Source organism: Gasterosteus aculeatus, chromosome 9 (assembly GCF_964276395.1).
Source record: "Gasterosteus aculeatus chromosome 9, fGasAcu3.hap1.1, whole genome shotgun sequence".
NCBI lineage: Eukaryota > Metazoa > Chordata > Actinopteri > Perciformes > Gasterosteidae > Gasterosteus > Gasterosteus aculeatus.
Genome location: NC_135696.1, coordinates 6,824,372 through 6,844,732, shown reverse-complemented (window position 1 = coordinate 6,844,732; position 20,361 = coordinate 6,824,372). Strand labels below are relative to the sequence as shown.

General features: G+C 42.1%; 2 protein-coding genes across 5 annotated transcripts; both read right to left on the bottom strand.

Moving 5' to 3' along the window:
* Nucleotides 1–406: 406 nt before the first annotated feature.
* On the bottom strand, nt 407–10,321 carry LOC120824757 (interleukin enhancer-binding factor 3 homolog). Of its 4 annotated transcripts, none has more exons than XM_040185781.2 (20): nt 9,899–10,321; nt 9,532–9,672; nt 9,090–9,201; nt 8,497–8,690; nt 8,192–8,360; nt 7,913–8,078; nt 6,052–6,143; nt 5,471–5,566; nt 5,217–5,328; nt 5,032–5,129; nt 4,843–4,951; nt 4,608–4,748; nt 2,847–3,037; nt 2,501–2,620; nt 2,240–2,371; nt 1,898–2,047; nt 1,518–1,644; nt 1,370–1,408; nt 931–1,260; nt 407–821 (listed from the first exon to the last, which is right to left on the bottom strand). In XM_040185781.2, the coding sequence occupies exons 2-20, from the start codon at nt 9,639–9,641 to the stop codon at nt 715–717; spliced, it is 2,595 nt and encodes an 864-aa protein (XP_040041715.2). In that variant the 5' UTR covers nt 9,642–9,672; nt 9,899–10,321; the 3' UTR covers nt 407–714. The 4 variants fall into 4 exon arrangements, with proteins under 4 accessions (XP_040041715.2, XP_040041716.2, XP_077936455.1 ...); XM_040185782.2 differs by having other exon boundaries at nt 10,157–10,321; XM_078080329.1 differs by having other exon boundaries at nt 8,497–8,965; nt 10,157–10,245.
* A 1,484-nt stretch (nt 10,322–11,805) lies between these two features.
* Nucleotides 11,806–16,549, bottom strand: LOC120824801 (prostaglandin E2 receptor EP1 subtype). The gene is made up of 3 exons (XM_040185880.2): nt 16,089–16,549; nt 14,435–15,345; nt 11,806–12,899 (listed from the first exon to the last, which is right to left on the bottom strand). Exons 2-3 carry the CDS (start codon nt 15,302–15,304, stop codon nt 12,633–12,635), a joined length of 1,137 nt encoding a protein of 378 aa, XP_040041814.1. The 5' UTR covers nt 15,305–15,345; nt 16,089–16,549; the 3' UTR covers nt 11,806–12,632.
* Between the last annotated feature and the right edge of the window lie 3,812 nt (nt 16,550–20,361).

Below are 20,361 nucleotides of genomic sequence, written 5' to 3'. Positions count from 1 at the left end.
TGCAGGTCTGCTGAGACTTAGCGGCTTCAAATGAAGATTGAAGGTCCTTTTCTTTTTCCTTATGTTTTAATGCTTTTATGTGAAGCACTTTCAAATGACTTGTTGTTGAAACGTGCTACACAAATAAACTTTACCTGCCACATCGTGATACTACGTGCACACTAGAGCGGCTGATACTGTGGAGCGTCTGCAGGCAATGCACAAGCCATTCATGGGTTTAACAAAACATTACCAGTAACGCAGATGTGAGGAATATCTTTGGAATTTATGGAGGAAAGTTTTAGTTTTTTAGTGTTTTTTTTTTATTACACCTTTGAAGACATGATTGATACGACTGTGACATTCATAATCACATAATAATTTTGAAATCAAATGTAAATTTGATAGCAGACACATGCAAAGAAACTTTGCTCCAAAAAAATATTTATTTTACAAGTGAAATTTGAGCATTTTATAGGACACAGCTACAAGCAGAAATAAAAAAAACAGAACCTACTGATACAGAACGAGTACACAACAACCCTAGAAACCGACATAAGGATTGATTTTTACACTCCTGTCAACATAGACATGAGGGATACTGAGGAAGAAAACAAATACCTTTTATTCAAAAGATTAGCCTGCATCTTTGACCTAAAACTTTGTTCACCAGAAAGGAGCTGAAAACACCAAACCGGCATAATGCGATACAAAGGTCTGGACACGATGGGATGATTAGTAATTCATGCCTCCGTATCCAGAAAACGAGCCCCGGTTTTCTCCTCCGAAACCCTGGTGAATGCCGTATCCCTGCTCATTGCCAGATGACTGGTTTCCCCAGCCTGTGGAGTGACATCAAACCAGAAGGCGTTATTTTATCTATCTGTTGAAACACCACATCAACGCAGCGACGGATCAGCTGTACATATGCAAGTAGATTTCTTCACTCACCGTAGTTGTTGTACGCTTGACCCCCCGTCACAGAGCTGGGGTAAGCTGTACTGTACATAGAGTAGCCTCCTGCCAGGGCCTCATTCTGACCTTGGGTCAGCATCTTCTTCTTCTCATCTCCATACCCGTAGCTGTAGGGGCTCTCCTGGTCAGCAGGAGGAGGCATCGACTGGTAGCTCTCCGCCTGCGGGGCGCTGGGATCGGAGCTGGAGACGGGTTGGGAGGCGAAGTTGTCGCTGCCCTCGGGGTAAAAGGTGCCGTAGCCAATGCTGCTGCCTGACCCAGTGCATTCGGCTGTGGTGCTTGCTGCATTGTTAATATAGAGCTGATCTAAAAACAGATGAAACAAGAGCAACATCAATGCTGTGTTTGATACGATTTATTTAACGGCAAAAACAGAGAAGTACGTGTAGGTGTATTCAGGTGAGGAGTGACTTACGATAACCTGCGCTGGTGTTGCCCTCATAACTGTAGTTAGCTTTTAAAATAAAATGGGGAGAAAAGAATATCTAGTCAATTATTTACAAGTACACACAAGTGTACTTTAAGGAGCTTATTGTTAAAATGACACCTGGAGAAGTATTTACCCTTGTTGTAGCTCGGTCCAGGTAGAAACGGTTTGCCCCGGCCCCGGCCACGGCCCCTGTTGAGACCCCAGCCGCGAGTCCCGCAGTCTGAAGGAATGCCACGGATCGTGCCAAACCCGGGGATGTGCTGTTAGACAGGAAACGGAAGACAATATGTTGTTAAGAGCGAACGCTTTTAGCCGAGATGTGCACGCAGAGGCCAATGTGTTAGATATGCCGTCGGACATTCAGATGAAAAGGAAGAGTTCCATAAGTGAGGATGTATTCTTAGTCAACAATTATACATTCATACCGGGAAGCCACAATCATATAAAGAGCCACAATCACCCGTAATGGTCCAAATACAGGCCGTTCACACTGCTATCAAGTGGATGAATTACCATGTCGGTGTAAGTGACCTTCTTCTTTGCAGTATTCCTGTTGCTGTCGTCGTCTGGGAACAGCTTCTCCAGAGCAGTGAGGGCAGCGTAGGCCTTCGCTTCCTTCTTATTGGAACCTCTCCCTTTGAACTTCTGCCCATCGACCTCCACCTGGACAGGAGAACAGTAAGGCATTTTGTTTATTTGCAAGCATCGCTTCCTGTGAGAGAGTCTAGACTCAGCCAAGTCAGACAACTGGGAAAGTCCATCGGGGATAAAAGTGTTTTATATACCACAAAGAGAACAGAAATGATTTGATTATCTTTATAGCATCGTTTTTTGCAGACGATACCGCTGACTCACCTCCATGACAAAACACTTTTCATGAGAGCCGCCCGTCTCGGCAGACAGTTCGTACTTCAGGCTGCGGCGCTTCTCATTCAGCTCCATCACAGGGTTCTTCCCCTTTTTGGTCAAGATAGGACCCTGACCGCTCTATTCGAAGCAAATGGGCAAACAATGGCTGTTACACACACGACTCCAAACCCTTTTTTTAACTCTCTGATGAAAGCAAAGGATCGAGACGGAGCTAAAGTGTGGGAGTTCTTATAAAGAGAGCCGTACTTCTTCCGATGTAGAAGAGGCCGCGCTGCCAGGTTTTACTAAGTCTTGGGTTCCCTCAACATCACCAGAAGACTCTGCTTTAGATTCTGAGCCTGTTGGAAGACCGAGGTCCTGCAGAACCTGAGAAATACAAAAGGTCACAACATCAACGTGGGATGAAATGGTCATACGACAGGTAGGTTTTTTCAGCAACCAACCAAGTCGAGCTTGGGTTTGTAATTGAGCAGAGAAGACAGGAAGCGATTAACACAATGCTAATTCACAACCCCGGATGCCATGCTGACCCGGAAACTAGCTTTAGCACTAAAGTAACTCATGTCAACAAGAGAGAACACAAAGCTCTTGCCTTGGTGGCTACATTAAGTTTGGCAGCTCGTTTGGAGGGCCCCGTCGCCTCGTAGGGCTTCCCGTTCAAGTCCACGGCCATCGTGAAGACCGGCTCGTGGACCGGACCAGTCTGAGATATGAGTCGGTACTCCAGGCCGGGTTTGTACTGGTTTAGACGCATCACGGCATTCATGCTGAAATCATCTGTGACTACAGAGAAAAAAAAAGAAAAGGGACAGGTAGAGAAAAGGCAGAAATAAGAGCGATACAATTGCAATGTGGAGATTAAATAATTCCATATTTCTTAAGCCCATCGAAAGAACATAAACAAGTTTCTATTAGCAGGGTTAAAACATTCCTGATCAGGTGAACTGAAAGCAACACATATAGTTAAGGGTTTTTCATAAGGATTTCCAGGTTAGTGATTAATCTACAACACATACTGTGTACTTATGTGCTATTATATCCTTTAATACTCATCAAAGTCTACAACAATTTAACAAAAGTAATGCTGATCCTTGGACAATAGCTTCTGAGCAATTTACTTCAGAAATATACAAACATTAAAACCTGCTGCAACTATAATCATTTCAATAATTATGTACATTGCGTTGCCAATTTATTAAGTAGATAGACATTATATTTCATTAGGGGTGACCTTCAGTAGTCAATCATTTGATCTAAGGAGCCTTATTTGAATGCCAGTCTCACAGTTGAATTGTCGCAGTGGCGGGAAAATGTAATTAAAAAATTTTTTTAAAAAGATTTCATTCTCACTGTATGAGGGTGCTGAATATCTGAATTGCATCATGATATTGCCTATTTTGCATAAATATAAGCCTATTAATATTGCGTAGTTATTGCAGATTAGAAAATAACTCACGTGCTTTCAATCAATCTCCTTAGTGTGCAGGAATAAATCACCATAAGTTGTACTATCGGGAGCGTCGCAGCAGCCTCCTGGGACAGCCTCAGAAAGGCAAAATGACAACATAAGGCGACTATCAAAAGCAAAGAATAGAAACAGACTGCCTTCTGTCTGTGAGTAGCTTCAAAAGGGCCAAATCTGTCTATCGATATCCTCAATTCAGCACTGCGCACAGCGTCACACCAACACACACATACACTATGAGTATCGTATAACAAACCAGCAAAAAAACAAAAACATAATTCAACGATAATTAAATCGGATTGGTCAAAACTCTAAACTAAATTCTTAGCTCTGGACACCCCTAGATTTCATTAGATTTAGCAAAGTGTTCATAATAAACTGGCATCTCAATGCATGTGGACGTACAATGCATCCGGAAAATATTAACAGCGCTTCACCTTTTCCACATTTTGTTATGTTACAGTCTTATTTCAAAATTGATTCATTTTTCCCTCAAAATTCTACACACAAGTACATAAGTATTCACAGCCGTTGCTCAATACAATTCTTTATTTTTAATAAATTTGCGAAACCTTTTCACTTTGTCTTTATGAGGTATTGTGTGTAGAATTTTGAGGGAAAAAATGAATTTAATCAATTTTGAAATAAGGCTGTAATAACAAAATATGGAAAAGGTCAAGCGTTCTGGATGCACTGTATATAATGTATTTGTACAAAACGTTGGAATAAATATTCAATTTGATTGAAATTACATCCAGTGTCCTTTAAATAGGCAAGCTGACAATGTACAGTTGTTTTTTGTAACAGCTGTACAACGTCATAAACCCACGGCTCATTTCACAGTTAAAAAGGCCCACAGCCGACAGCAGAGTGATATTCACTACTAACATGATTTCCTCTGAAAGCGCTTCTGGAATTTGAGAAACTTCCTCTGTTTGCTGTTGAGTTGGGGCCCCTCCCCTTCCTTCTCCATCTCTGTGTGAGGTCTCTTGGATGGCAGGTTGAAGTGTCCAGCAGGTGGGATTTGTGCTGCATAAAACAGCAGAAACAAGCAGAAGAACAGAATGTTTCGGGGAAGTTTTTTGTGAACAGCACAGAAGGTGTAGGTCAGATTGTCAGGTACCTGTGCCCTCTCTGCCGCCAGGTCCTGCTGATATCCGTGGCTTTATGGGTTTATAGTCCATCCCCAACACCTTGTGCATTTGTCCGAATGCACACAACCTCAAAGCAAACTGAAGAAAATGCAAATGTTAGAGACTATTCGCAGAAATACGAGTGTGATCTGGTGGATGTCCAGGCATCCTCCCGTTACCTGGGCACTCTGTGTGATGTCTTCCCGCTGCTGCAGAGACAGATATGCGGTGGCGTCGACCGTTTCCTTCTCACACGGGTCTTTTATTCCAGGGCCGTCTTCGCACAGACACAGTGACCACGACGGATTAATGTTGCTGCCATTGTACAAACATCCTGGTTTCACAACTCAATAAAACAGTCTACCTTCCATGAGGATTCCCGATGCAACGCACTCCAAAACCCTTCGTAACGACTCGCCTGCTCCCATTGGTCTCTCCGACGTACCGATGGCCTTCTCTACCAGCAGTTCAAGAGGCTGCGTGGAGATGAGATGCACAGTTTAGACACCAATTATCAAGTTCCACGGTTTTGATCAAAGAGCTGATGAAGAGCTTCCAAAAAAAATTTTTTTTTAGCCTAGATGCAGTTGTGTAGAAACCAAACAGGTGCCACCTCACCCATCCGGAGAGTGGCGTCCAGGTAGGAACACGGTTACACAAGTCTCTCATGATCCGGATCACGAGGACGGCAGAACTTAGATTGTTGACTTTGGCCTGGAGACACAAACGACAGCCAGTTGAGTCGGAGGAGGTGCCGCCTCTGATGCCACGTCAAACGTGTGCTCTGAGGCTTCACAAAACGATCCGAAAACAGAGCACAGGCGGTCAGAACAATTGAGCCGTCCCCAAATCAACAACTGTTAAGACAAACACACGTTATCACAACGCTTTGTCCACATTCTGTTTGTTGTGGACAAACAGTTAAAACTGAGAGAGTTCCGTAAAGATAGATAAAGTAAATGATCGGCGGGTGTTTATAGAAAGTGTCATTGGTACGGATCAGCAGATCAGTCTTTATGAGCATATAAGCAAAATTCTGAAACTTCCGACACGCTTTCACCTTTCATAAGTTTTAAGAGTACATGAACAACAACTGAGGGCACATTTTAGATCTGTCACGGTCTCTAAATTGAAAATAAATAGAGACCATTCAAAGAAATAGCTCAACCTTATGCACAAATAAGGACGTGAATGCAAACCTGGAACCACTTGGCGTGGCGGAGAGACGCCAAGGCAGTGAGGCATTTCTGCCTGTCCAGAACGTCCGGCGGATCGTCAACTGTTCGCGTCGCTATTGGCGAAATGGGGTAAGAAGAAAAGGTACAGTTTGACCAAGGGGGTCGGCTCTGTCTCGCAGCTCAGGGAGTAGCAGTTTCCCCCAAACCGGAAACCAGCGGGGGAAGGGAGTTCTAAGTACGTAATGCGTACATCTTGGGTGCCAAACAACGACACTAGTCACCGGTCACAGATGCCAGCTAACTTTTGCAGTGTGTGAAAGTAAAAAAATGTCACAAAGACACATCAGCATTTACAACATTCCACTGCATGTTGTAAATGTAGGCAATAGATAGACTGCAGTAACACCCCCTTCCCCCAGCCCCTCAGCCTGGGTTTGCTGCTTTCCCCCCTTCCTGAGACAGGGTGTCCAGTTGGTCAAAGGTCCAGCGTTCCTAAAAACTTGACAAACTAAAAAGGTAATAAATTGTAAATCACAAGCATTTAGATAATCTTCACGTGTGCCCCACACTGCAGCAAAACTGATGGAGCCCCTCATTCCAAAGTGGCATAAACTGGCCTTCATAATAATGGCCTCTTTTCTTTTCACTATGAATACAGTTGAACGGATCTATCAGGATCAGATGATATTCATTCTGTAAAATGTATAGATCAGACTAAGGAAGGTTTAGGGTTATTAGGGTACTATCCAGAGCCTGTATTCTTCTCAACGTTCAACATAACAGTAACTATAATTAGATTACATAACACTCATAACAATGTTGCTTTATTATCGGGTATCCCTGAAACAGGGTCTGACCCAATACTTGTAGCGTTAATTAAGTGTGTGTCTCATACATTATAATAACATACTGTATGTAGCCTACTTAATCTGACACGCGTTATTCATGTTTTCAAAAATAGCTGAAATTGTTGATATATGAATGCAAGATGAACTGGAAACATTTGACTCTTGGCTTGATGGGATCAGCTGGAATGAAGACTGCCAGCTCAATGGTCCCTGGTCTTCACTAATTAACTAGTACTTATTGAATCATTGCATTCTACATTGTCGGTACTGCACCTGATCTAGTCTGAAGGGTTTTGGCAGCAAAATGTACGTTTACAGTTATTACTTGAGTTATTTAATTGAAGTGCACTAAATAGACTAAAACTGCACTGAGGCAGGTATGGATCGGTTTGTGGGGCTACAGGACTCACTTATAACCTTTAAATTAATGTATTTTGGCTTTAGATTCCCTAGCAAAAACATTTCATGCAAAAACAGTTCACTGACCAACTCAGTCATCTATAAAAAAAAGGGATTAAATTGTTGCTACTTTTTTCCTGTCCAGTTAAACTTTCCAAGGGAAGCCACACACGTCTTTATAGTCAGTTTCCTATTACATTTACATCAGTTTTGCTGCAGCTGGGGCCAAATGGATATGTTCAGCATCAAGTACATGCAATGCGCGCTTCAACTTGTTATTCTTGAAAAGCCTTCACTTTAAAACATGAGAACCACTCAACCAGAATGAACAGCGTCTGTTTGGTTTTTGATTTTCACTCTTGTATTGTTCTGGAAAAAGCCAGTTTGTCCGAAAACGATGACAGGACTCTTGGGTCAGTGAAAAGCCAACGTTCATTGCTTGATCACTGGTATCGGTTTAAGGCAGCCACTGTACAAGCTCCACTGATGTTTAATGAGATGAAGATGTACGACATTTGTTGGGTTCGAGCTGTCAGTGCATAGTGACAGATCAATGGAGCTGTACAGTGTCAGCATACTGAGAACACACATCAGGCTGTGGTAGCTGATGTTGGAGACCCAACCAACATACGTACCTTCTTCTTCCTCGTCCTTTTCTGGAGCTTGTCTCTCTTGCTTTGTCCTGACCAGAGGTGACGTCAGGTGGATAGTGAGAGTCAGGGCCGACTCCTTAGTGCTCGTCACAACAAGTGCTGCGTCCTCTGGACACTTGCTTACTTTATACGTCGCAGCTGAACTTGCCTATTGAAAAAGGAACAAATCATAAGAAAATCGGAGCGGGGTTTCTAAATATATAAATGGTTTTTTTATGGAGAACCACGTAAAACAAATGAGGGTAGACTACGCAGTCCTACCTCTAACTGTGCATATAATTGTTCAGCCACTTGATTGAGCAGGGTGGTGGTAGGCTTGCTGGAACAAAGCAGGACAAGCTCCAAGTCCTTGTCTCCGGTCAGCAGGAGTCCCTTGGCCACCAGGCCGACCCTCATAACCCCACGTAGGACCCGGTCTTGTGACTCACCACTTTTAACAGATGAAGGGGTAAAGAATAGGATATAATAATTTATTTATATAAAGAGTGAAAACTGTTGGGCTTATTTTGAACACCTTTTGATGACATTTTTAAATCAAAGGAACAACATTTGGACATTTCACTCACCTCCCTAACTCTGTATTTGGTTTGTTATCTTTTGGGATATCAATCTGGTCCGACACAGTCTTAAGGGCACACTCCACTCGGGAAACAATTGACTGCACCGCCTCCAGCTCCTCTGGTGAAGGGTACACTTCAGAGTGTTTAGCCATCACGTGACGATCATGCGGCCCTGCGCACACCTGTGGGACTGCAGCTTCCTAAATTGGTAAATCCGAAAAAGATAAACACTGTAGATGAGGAAATATAGCTTGTGTTTATAGAGAAATCAAAAGAAGATATTTATTACAGAAATAACTTCAAAAGCAGTTCTGGCTTTCTTCAATTAGTGTTTTGCTACTTGGATTGATTCAAATCTCATACGATAAGTATAACAATTATTGGGAAGTAAAATATGAATAGTGACACCGGATCTTATTTTTGTAAAAGCATATAGCAGCATATAGCTCTTTCATGCCAAAGGAAGAACCATCCTCTGCAAGAAAAAATGAGATGTTCAGATTTGTTGAGGAGGATTGGACAAGCAGAATCAGCGTCAAATTGAAAAGTGTATAAATGATCGGTCTGTGGGTAAACACTTAAACAGGTGAAACAAAAACCTCAAGGTGCCGATGGTCCTCAATTTCGCCAATAACGGAGATGTAATCATGGTACTGTCGCAGCTCCTCCTCATAACACAAGCAGTCATACCAGTATCGTAGGTCCTCATATCTGGAGAGAGGAAAAAACAAAATGAGGACGACTGCTTTAGTTTTTCCATCTTTTTTCTGTATTATCATTAACTGTAAATCATATTTAACGTTTACTTATGTATTTAAGCAATAAGGTACGAGAGGCTGTACTCCGGTCAATGTAAACAGGTACAGTACACACCACGTGACTCACTTAACCAATCAGAACGCCGGATTTCGTCCTCCCGTATTATAATTAAATATAGTACATAGTACACATAGTTTGCATATGATTAATTTGACAAAACAAATGATTGCCTCACTCCCACGTTAGCTGTTTGATGGATTATAAGACCACAGCCAAAGCTACCTGTCGAAGTCGTGCGGGAGGAGGCGGTGGCCCTGTTGAATGAGGCTGTCCCAGTACAGCAGCTCCTCGTACGCCTGGTGCTCATCCCACTGCGATGCAGCGGCCGCCATGCTGTCACGACTTTCGGATCGAGGCTGTCACCTTTTCAGAGGCAAACGAGTACGTTAGTCTGCGCGCGACTGGTAGATAACTGGTTCCGTGTGGTCAAATGAAATGTAATAAATGACATTAGTGTATGACGGTCTGATGACAGCTAACGTCACGCAATCCGTTTCGGATACGAACGAGATGAGGACCGTGTGCATCAGTGTCGGTAGTTTAGCACGCCTCTAATTAACACGGAGCGTATCGCACAGCGCAGCATTACCTTCTCGTCCTCCGTCGTCTGTAGAACGCTATATTTAACGTTAGATCCAATTAAAGTGAAGGAGCTGCGGCGGGCAGCGGCCGTTAGTTAGCAGAGGCTAATGTTTGTAGCACTGACTGCCCACTTGGTGCTAGCCAGCTAACGTTAGCAGACGTTGGACGTCACGCCAGCGCCATTGTTGTTCATTTGTCATCAGGGGCGTTGTTGTCATTCACCTCTGACTTCTGTCTAAGTTCCGCTTGAGTAGTCAAGGCTTACCGTGGACAGCTAGCGGCCAAGACCGTTTCGCTGTAACGTAACGTTAGCCACGGACCATCAAAGGGTCACTAGGCCTGAGGATGACGTCTGTTTCTTCTTCTTTGGTTTTATTGGCCGTGCGCTATAAACTGACTTTGGGGTGCACGCCGCCGCCCATCGGGCCGGGGTGTCGGAGGCGTCTTTGACGAGCAACTTCTATTTGCACATGTACTGTAAAATAATATTACATGTGAATGATTCTACTTGGTAATCATATGTAATTAATACAGGTACGATTGCCTCAATAGTTCATCTATTCAGGTCTATAGAACAACAAAGTGAATTAGATATAATAATCCCACAAAATTACTGCAAATGCTCCCTCAAGTAATTGACATGATTGATGTTCTAGCTCTCCTACATTATCATAGTGAATTGTAAACCTTGAGGTTCCTTAAGGCTGGCAATGTAATTGAGAATCAACAATAAATGAAATACAATGTATAATTGAACCCCTGTATAATTGCTGCATACCACTATTGATATATTTTAAATATATATATTTATATATATTTTATTTATACGTATATGTTTGTCCGTTTTGGGAAAATTGTAGTACTCTGCCACCCAGTGGTGTTTTTGTTGTAAATGTTAAATGCTTTCTTTTTTATATAACCCTGTTTTACTATTGCTTTAGCTCAATTTCAAAAAACATTGTGCTCTGCCAAATCAGTGTGATTCTACTTTAAACATAAAATTCTGCCATTGCATTGTAAGTGCAATATTTTAATTTGCATTTAGTCCTTAGCTGGTTTGCGTTAACATAGATCATGCTCATCATCTGCACAGAAACATTACAGATTACATAGAGACTGAAAGAGAGAGATGTATTACATACAACGCCACTTTAATTACAGTTTGGAATTTTACTTCCAGTTATACTTTGATATTTAATTGTATCTTTAATGCCTTTTAACATTTTAGAATGCTCCTTGAAAAAACTGATGTCAAAAACTAAGCAGATATCCAGTAGGGGACTCTCCAAGTTTATGACACACCAGACAAAACAGTGTTAAATGAGCTCTTCAAGGTGAGTCAGATATCACTACATGTTTCCAGGTCAGGAATGTGGAAAGAGACGATGCAGAAGAGCAAACAGATAAAAGAAAGTTGGTAATATTTCATTGAAGCCCTGCACCTCCTCCAAAGTCATAGTTTATAGAAACAGCAACAGAGTTAAACCTGAATCAAAAATATTTCTTCAACAACCTTATTGATTAATTATGTTATTATCAAGACCTTTGGGAATGATTGATTCATCATCATTTTCATTCAAAGTGAAGCTTACCCTGCTGCAGATCACATTGTCAGCAGATGTAAATAATCGACAACTCGAGTAAAGATGTGTTTCATTAGTTCTCAACAGCAGATAGAAAGTACTGCAATGCAAAATGATCTTTTTCCATTATACTGAAACGGATCAAATCAATAACACTTGTGTTTTTAGGAGTTATATTCAAACCTGCAGCACTGCTCAGCTACCAGGAAGAGTCTATAACTTCACCATTGTATGTTGTGCAATATATTCATTAACCCAACAATTAGAGTATTTTGAAGGAAAATTGAGGAAAAGACAATTAGTCAAAAAGAAATGCAAAAATCCAGAGTAAGTTCACATTGAAATGTTTTAATTATATTTACATATCCTTTGTAAGTTGAGGGTATTACATTCAAGTATTAACTTATACAATCTTACATCATTTAACATACAAATTACGGTATAAACATATGAAAAGCATATTCAAACTACACAAACACCACAATATTTCAACATTGACATTCCTCCATAAAACACATTGAGCAGAATAATGAACATTATGATTACAATCTAAATACTGCCTCTGGTGGTTACAATGATTGAGCATCGTTCTTCCTCATGTATCTGCTACAGAGCAAATGCTGTTGATCTTTTACTTCCAAAGCTGGTGAAAATCAAGTTAGGAAATAAAACCAAATAATCCTCAGTCCTTCTGTAAGTACCACTCCTGCAAACGTTGGAGTCCCTCAGGGCCGTGTGGAGTCAAATTGTACCATATACACCTGTGCACGTACCAAGAGTTTCAAATGGGGGTAACGTTAAAGAATATTCTGTAATATTACTTGCAGTAAGTGACCTACTGCAAGTAAACAACTACAGTTTATGTGCAAAATCACAGCATTAGCTTGCTTTCATTTGAAAGGTTTGACTACAAAGTCACTGGTAAATGTTTATAAAACAGAAGCATGAACGAGATATTTTTTATTTAAATTCATGAAACCTTTCCAAAGTGGACCAGCAGAGGAAAGTCAACCTGCTAATCCACTTGACTCCACCATTGTATCAACAGTTCATTTCCTGTATCTACAGGTGCCTCGTTCTAAAGGTCTTGGTCAGGTGAGTCCTTTAAATGTTCAATGACCTGTTTACAAAGTAAATCCTCAACTCTTTTTCTCAATTTCAAACCTGGTTGACGTTCTTCTCTGAGCTACGAAAAGAGGAGGGCTCCCATCGGCCCAACACATTAGCCCTGAGTCCTGCCTGGCACTTTGCAATGAGGTAGATTTTGCGGAGGACCGTGCGGCGCAGCAGGATGTAGACCCAGGGGTCGAGGATCTGGTTCCACGTGGCCAGCCTCACGCTCATCACCATCAGAGTTTTGTAGCTGGAAAAGTCTTCTCCAATAGAGCCTGTGTAGGAGTGGATCACAGACATCAGGGCCAAGATCTGCAAGAAACACGTGCTTGCAATTATTAAACCTCATAAGAGCAAACACACTGCATGAACCAATTGTTTTATTCTCCCAACAAGCAACCATCTGAACTGATAACAGGTGGGGCGCAGCTCTAAAGCTGGTCCTTACTACTGCTAATACTAGAGCCTAATGTGGTTTTGATATCAATACATTACATGGCAGAATCACCCATTTTTATATCAATACTCATATTATTAACAGCTCTTATGTAGCGTAATTTGATTACTTCAATCACATGCAAGACTGTTTACAATGTAAATAGTAGTTAATTTAAGTGTGAATCATCTGATCTATTGAATGGATCGCTGCACACACACACACACACACACACACACACACACACACACACACAGCTGCAGGGAGCCGGAAAGGGCGTCAAGAGCCCTTGAACGTAATCTAATGTGAGACGGATCAAGTATTTTGGAATTGACTATTGATCCCATTAAGATGATACTCAGAAGAAAACTATCTTCTAGTAACTGAAAGAGGCTTCAGCAGAATCTGCCATCAGTGTTTGTTACTCCCTCCATAGACATCGTATTTTGCATGTTTTATTTCTATGAGACCTTCTCTTCCTTACTATTGGGGCTATGCGTATTTTTTAACCTTTATTAGTGTTTTCCTGTTTTAATAACCATTGATTAGAGTTTATACTTTTTTAAGTCTATTCAAATCCAAATCTTACAATTATTAACCAAGAGGAGAGAGACAATATAATAATATATACACTTTTAACTCAATATAACTCAATCAATATACATTACCATTCAAATGATTCTACACACTTTCTCATTCAATTTAATTAAATGATTTAGATTTGCTAATGATTACTTCATTAAATTAAAAAAATAAAAGAGTATCAGGACATTTGACTGGTCATATAATATATCATAATATCTCTATGGTCCATACCAGTGTGCTAATGCAGAGGATATTTTACATTCTAGATCCAGCTAACCACTGTCATATGTTGTTGTGGTTTTAAATTACAACACTATTTTAAATCTGTTGCTAATCTTTCAGTGACATGAAGTGACATAATGCTGCTGATTATCCTCTGCAAAAATAGAGGCACTAAAATGACTTAAAGTCCCTCCACATACACACAACTGTTTTCAGTTTTCTGTTTGATTGGTGGTGAAAAAATACACTTACAAAGTGTATGCTGTTGCATGCAGTGTGCATTTAACTAGGAGACACTACTTCATAAAAGCAAAGCACCTTGAACCATCACCATCTTTCTCATATACCTGCTGTGCAAAGGATTGTTTGTCAGGAAAAACATAAAACCAGCCTGACTTGCACACTGCACAATGAAATTGAATGCAGAAGAACATCCTTGTTTTTTGGCATACTGCATTTGACATACTAATTATTGGGACAAACTAAAATATGTTCCAGCCACACAGCCATACAATAGTATGGAGGTTTAGCTATTGGAACACACGGGTGATGTCCTTTGGATCTGACCGCATGCCATGCTCTTGTTGTACCATGTCCTACTCACCAGCAGAGGGCTCCAACAGATGCACGAGGTGACCATGATGCCGACCAGTTGCACAACCATCTCTATGTCATGGGACTTGGCTGAATGATGGGAGCCGGGCTTCCTCCTGAGCCGAGCGAGCACCAGGGTCAGTCCACTGATGGTGTTGCACACCAGCGCCACGGCCAGCGAGGTCAGACCGAGTCCGGAGAACAGCACCACAAACACCAAATCCACCTCCTGAGTGTCACTGAGCACTTTGATGAAACACCAGGTACCTGGTTCCTGATAGGTGTAAGAGCCGAGCCGTAAGCACGGCAACATGGCCACGCACAGAGGTACCAGCCAGATGACAGACAGGCAGATCTTTGTTCGGGTTTTGGTTACCAGGGATGAGTGCAGCAGCGGCTTAGTGACACCCAGGCAACGCTCAGCCGCCATGGCGCAGCCCATAAAGAGTGGGCACAGGCCAAAGAAGACCATGCTGCCACCCAGGAACTGACACATCCTATCAGAGTCGTTGAAGTCCTCGGGGTGCGCACCTCCAGAGAGGTAGAGTCGGAGAACAAGGGCACCCGGGATCACGTGGCCGACGAAGTCTGTGACCACCAGTGAACTGGCAAACAGAAGAAATGTGGCTTTGGTGCGCCGACGCTGGAGCGAGTAGGCATTGGCTAGGATGAAGAGAGCCACGATGTTGGAGATGATGCCCAATGTCATGGACAGAATGACGACGACAACGCCGCCGGTGGTGGGCTGCCCATGGGTGTGGTTTTCCTGCAGCGACAGACCTTCAACAGCCACCCTAAACTCCACCTTCCCTCCGCTGTCATTGGAGGGACGAGGGAGCGGCTGGGAAGCGGAGGAGTTGCAGCGGCTCAAAGCTAACATCACTGAACTGTGAAGGTCAAGAGGTCCACAGTTGAGGGACGCTGCAAAAGAAAGAGGATAATATGTTGTGGGTCAACACAATTGAAATGCTGGCGATTTGATGATATTAGAGGTATTATTAAAACAGGAAAAGCTAAGGATTAATCGATGTGAGAATTCCTGTAGAAATCTTGAGTGCAGATACAGGAAACGAGTAGGCCTACTCACTGAAACGGTTTGATGCAAATAAAATGATATGGATAGTAGGATATGGCTGCAGTCGCCAAATCTCATGAAGGAATATCTGTGAGAGATTTTGGAATAGGAGACTCTCTCCACCACTATCACCAGAGCAGTTAAGGAGAATTAAAGAGCACTGAAGCTAAACTAAGACACTAATAATATCACAATTTGGGGAGTTCAAAAGAGTTTAAAATAACTAAAAAAATTCTTTGAAGTTTGGCGGGAGGGCGAACAATAGTAGAAAAATAGAAAACCCCACTATGGCTTATGGGAATGTTGTAAATTGCAACCTTACATGGCAACTTGGAACTGCTAAGAGGATAGACAATTTTTTTTTAACCATAGATTATTTCTCAAAACACACAAGCAATTTGCAGAATATTTTCCAAGCAGCGTTAAAGAGAATGAAAATGAAAAGTATGATAACAGTAATAAAACAGTCAACACGTTATTTTACAAATAATTGTCATATATTTCAACAAATATGCAGCCAGTCAAAGCTTGAATGTTGCCCAAACCGATCTACCTCATTCTTTTAGCTTTAAAATGAACAATGTCCCACCTTTACATGGTTCAGATATCCTTCTTGGTCCAGCTGAACAACCAGATCCAGAGATACAAAAAGGCTCTTTGAAACTTCTTCAGCTCCACAGACAGATGAACACATGTCTGAAGAGAAACCCCGTTTCCCATTGAGAAAGTCCAGCGCGTCGATGTCCACGGCTCAATCCGTCCGGTTGTTTCATGGCGGCTTTAATGTCGCGAAGGCTATTTTTTAACCATGTGTCCGTCAGTCCGTGAGCGCGTCTCCGCGCGTCTCCGCGCGTCGAGTCAAGTCTCCTCCGCTCTGCGCTTCTCTCCGTTTACATGAAGCATGCGGTCACTGGAACACGAGGGGCCGTTTTGGAATAAACCACCGAGACGCTCTCACGCGTACTAACGAAACACTGCTACCTTCACTGTTGAAATGCACACACGCACACACACTGAGACACTCACACACACACATGCGCTGCAACATGCACGCGCATATATGAAACACACTCATTATGCGCTATGTACACTTATACGTACATATGAGAAATACTCACGCATAGATATATACTTATGTGTACATATGCACTGTATTTAGATGCTTTTAAGATCGGACTTGTATATTGAGGTCACGGAATGTACTTTTTAGGACTTTTTCAGACAAGAAGTTGGTTGTTTAGGCAACATTTCTGCGGTCGGTTTGTCAACATTCAGCCTTCGTAACGAAGGTTGAATGTGTCCCAATAGTGTCTCAATAGTTGAGTCCTAAACGTCCCCTGATACTGGAGCGTCCTACCTGCATTCAAACAAATTATATCAAATTGGCCCGTTTTGTCTTTAGGGACAGGGACAAGGAGTGGGACAGTGTCTTCAGTCTAGGGGCATCTTTTGTTTTTGGTGTCTGATCGACTAAACATATTCAGTTTCATACACAGTATTTTTTTTTACACAGTTTTGCGCCACAAATAACCTCTGCGGTATGAATTATCCAGAGAGATCCATTGCATGGTGGATTCGCCTGCTCCCACAGAGGGTTTCTATTTCAGTTTTCTGAATACATGATCTCAGTGTACTCAGTGTTGTCGAGTTATCAGATATTTATCAAAATATATAAAATACCTGGATGAAAACTAAAAAATGTGCATAAAAGTCCTATTTTTCCCCATAAAAGCTCCAGATGTTCGTCAAGGACTTTTAGGTTTTTACAGCTGCATTATGTAAATCTGTCACTTACACATTGGAACCATGAATGAGGCATTGTGTTTTTCTGACTTAGGTCCTCTAGCTGCGGACTGAGGACAGGTGGTTATGTTTGTTTTCCTTTTTCCGGGAGCTTGCAGCAGCTGGAAACGTTCTTTTAAAAGTTCAGGAAAAGAGAATCGTCTGCCGGTTGAGAGGGACGAGGGCGTAGGTGGGCACTGGCATGGATTGGAAAGGCAGAGGAGACATCACAGGATCTTAAAAGTCAGCTGGATGCATCCTCTGCTGAAGCATGAAGGACATATCATGGCTGCAACAGTCCAAGGATTTCACTCAAACCCCAAACATTGACGCCGGTCCCTCATTTAGCTTTCTAATAAAAGCATAAAATGGCAAAAGAAAACTGCCATCAGAGGGTTCATGATCTGGCAACCATTCACTTAGACTAATATTTGAATTCAATAGGTTCTTCTAGAAATACCACTATAAAACGAGTCACACAAAAAGGCAGCTGACTTTATGCACATTCATTTCTGATTCCAAAATCCACAAAAGGAATTCAGACTGAATTGACAGTCAATGCTGGACTAAATCTCCATATATTACATTGGCATTGTCAGCACATCCGATTAGGCATGTTGCAGGGTGTGCTGCTCTTGGACCAGACAGCCAATCATTTGTCTGATTGTTGTCCTTTTTGGTCACCATTTTGACTCAAATAATCAAGTGTTTGGCCAACATGTGGGTTCTTCCTCCTGCTATGAAATGAGACCGTCTCGCCCCCATTTTCCTCCTCAATTTCTCGTACAAATGGTGCTATTTGGCCTCTGGAGCCCACCTGCTTTTACAATGCCAAGTCTGTGGTTTATGGGGTCGAGGCACCTTTCAACACCCTTCTTCGGACCACAAATGGAAAACACCCAGCGGCATCAGAATAGCTGGTGATCATTGAAGCACTCTGAAATGGAGGAGCTCCTCAGATCAGAAACATTTTGAGTAAGATCCATGTTTGAAATGTATGAAAAAATAGTTCCTCTCATTAACCCTTTTTGCCAATACTTTCTGCAGAGCACAGGACTAAACCAGGGCCGAGAACTGGACCAAAAACATTTGATGGGAGTTTGCTCAATAAAATTTAAGCCTAGGTGTCCGTCATCTAGATGAAGGACATCTGGGCTTATGACATTAATTCTCACGATTGCAAGGAGCTATTTCCAATTGTGCAATGACATCATGTAAGCGTATGGTGGTTACTTGACCGTTCCTCACTGACGTTTTAACCAGATGCTGGTTATTTTCAGTGGAAAGCCACGCGTTGTCTGTCTGCGCCCCTCAGAAACTGTCCAGATATTAAACATCTGTTTGCATGAAAATATTCAGCTGAGCGAAGAGGAGACAAACATGCTGTTAAAGACAGAAAAAAGTTCAGCTACTTTCATCTGATGAAAGGTACACACACTCCTTGTAGTGCGAGTTGTTTAAAAACATGCTGCCTGGCTGTCTAGCCAGGACTAAGAGGTCATTTCTAATATTTGGTTACTGTTTTTGCAACTGTATCTATCAAACTCTGCACAGATGGGAGGGAGAGCTCTCTGAGCCAGGAAAAATAACAAAATGTTAAGATAGTGAAATCAACAAATGCTCAACTGCAACTACTGATCATCTATTCTGAGCAAAGCAGAACTCAAGGTTCATCACAGCGGATTTTCCTGTTCCCAGCATAAAGAAAATTAAAAAGTACCAATGTTAACTAGTGTTCTTTGATACAGTAGCAACGTAGAGTCCATCCTGTGAAGCGATGCAGATTTTGGCATTAGTTGGTTATTCCTGCGCGCGGCAAAGCGACCTCACGGCTGCCAGCGGCCTCCCCCCCGTTGGCCCGGAGCAACGCTTAGACGCACTGTTCCGCTGGTACTAAACGCAATACCACGCTGCTGGAGGCCCAGCTCGCGTTGCTGTGCGCGCTGGAGTGAAGGGAGGATGGGGAGAAACAGAGCGAAGACTGTAAATTCAGAGGTTTTCTAGAGGGACTCTAGAAAGTTCTGTGACTTTACGTGTAGCCTCTCAAGCTGCCGGTGGGACTGAAAACTTTACTCAAATATTGTTTACTGTTCAATTAAATCAGGAACATGGACGGGCCCCAATGCATTAGGCTGTCAATGGTATCCGATCTACTCTGACTGCACAGAGCTGTAAGCAGGAGATACACACCACTTTGTGATATCGGTTTCTATTGATCATTTCCATCAGCATGACACTAAAGATAGACTTGTAATGCATCATTCTTAGGTTATTGACCTCTCTCTGGTTATTTATCATTGAATTATTTGTTCAGTCATGGTGACACAAACGTTTCTATACAGTAGATGATTTGATCACAAATGCGGGAGAAATTCCTCACATCAAACACCAAATGTAACGTCTCTTCTGTTATCGGTATCCAAATGAGGTCAAATGAATGCTGCTGTCGAGGACAACTGTCTTGCTCTTTTATTATTCACCATGTTGGGTCTTCAGCATGTCCTTGGAGATTTGTAAACCTATGGCGATGACTGGTAGAAACTCTGTCGTACTCAGTGAAATGTGACGGTTTGTATGGTTGTGTTTGTCCTCCTGAAATGCAAGGTTATGAATTCCTGTCTTTATTTCTGTTCCTTTCACCAGATCAATAATTCGGCAAGTAAAGTAAAACAGGGAAGCAAAGAGAAAGATCAGCGTCGGCCTCCAGAGCACACGGGAGACTAGCAGAGCCAACGCAATCAGGTTGTTTTGTAACAATTTATTTTCTGTGTCCGGGTTTAATTGTTGAGGTTTGGGGAGTTGGAGGGAGGGAAACACACAAACAGAACATGTGATGTGATGTGAAGTGATGTCATGAAATGTACAAAGTAAAAATGAGAAAAAAACACTTAGAAGCCAGCCTCTGTGGCCCATTCACACACATGCATGCGGTTTCAGCGAGTGTCTACTGCTCGGTGCTTGATGCCGGCGTTTATCTTCTCATGCAAATCATTCACTTTTATCTTCATCTTCTAATATATTATGTTATATCTCAAATATCACTTATTGTTACGACAGCTTCATTTGCAATGAATCACAAA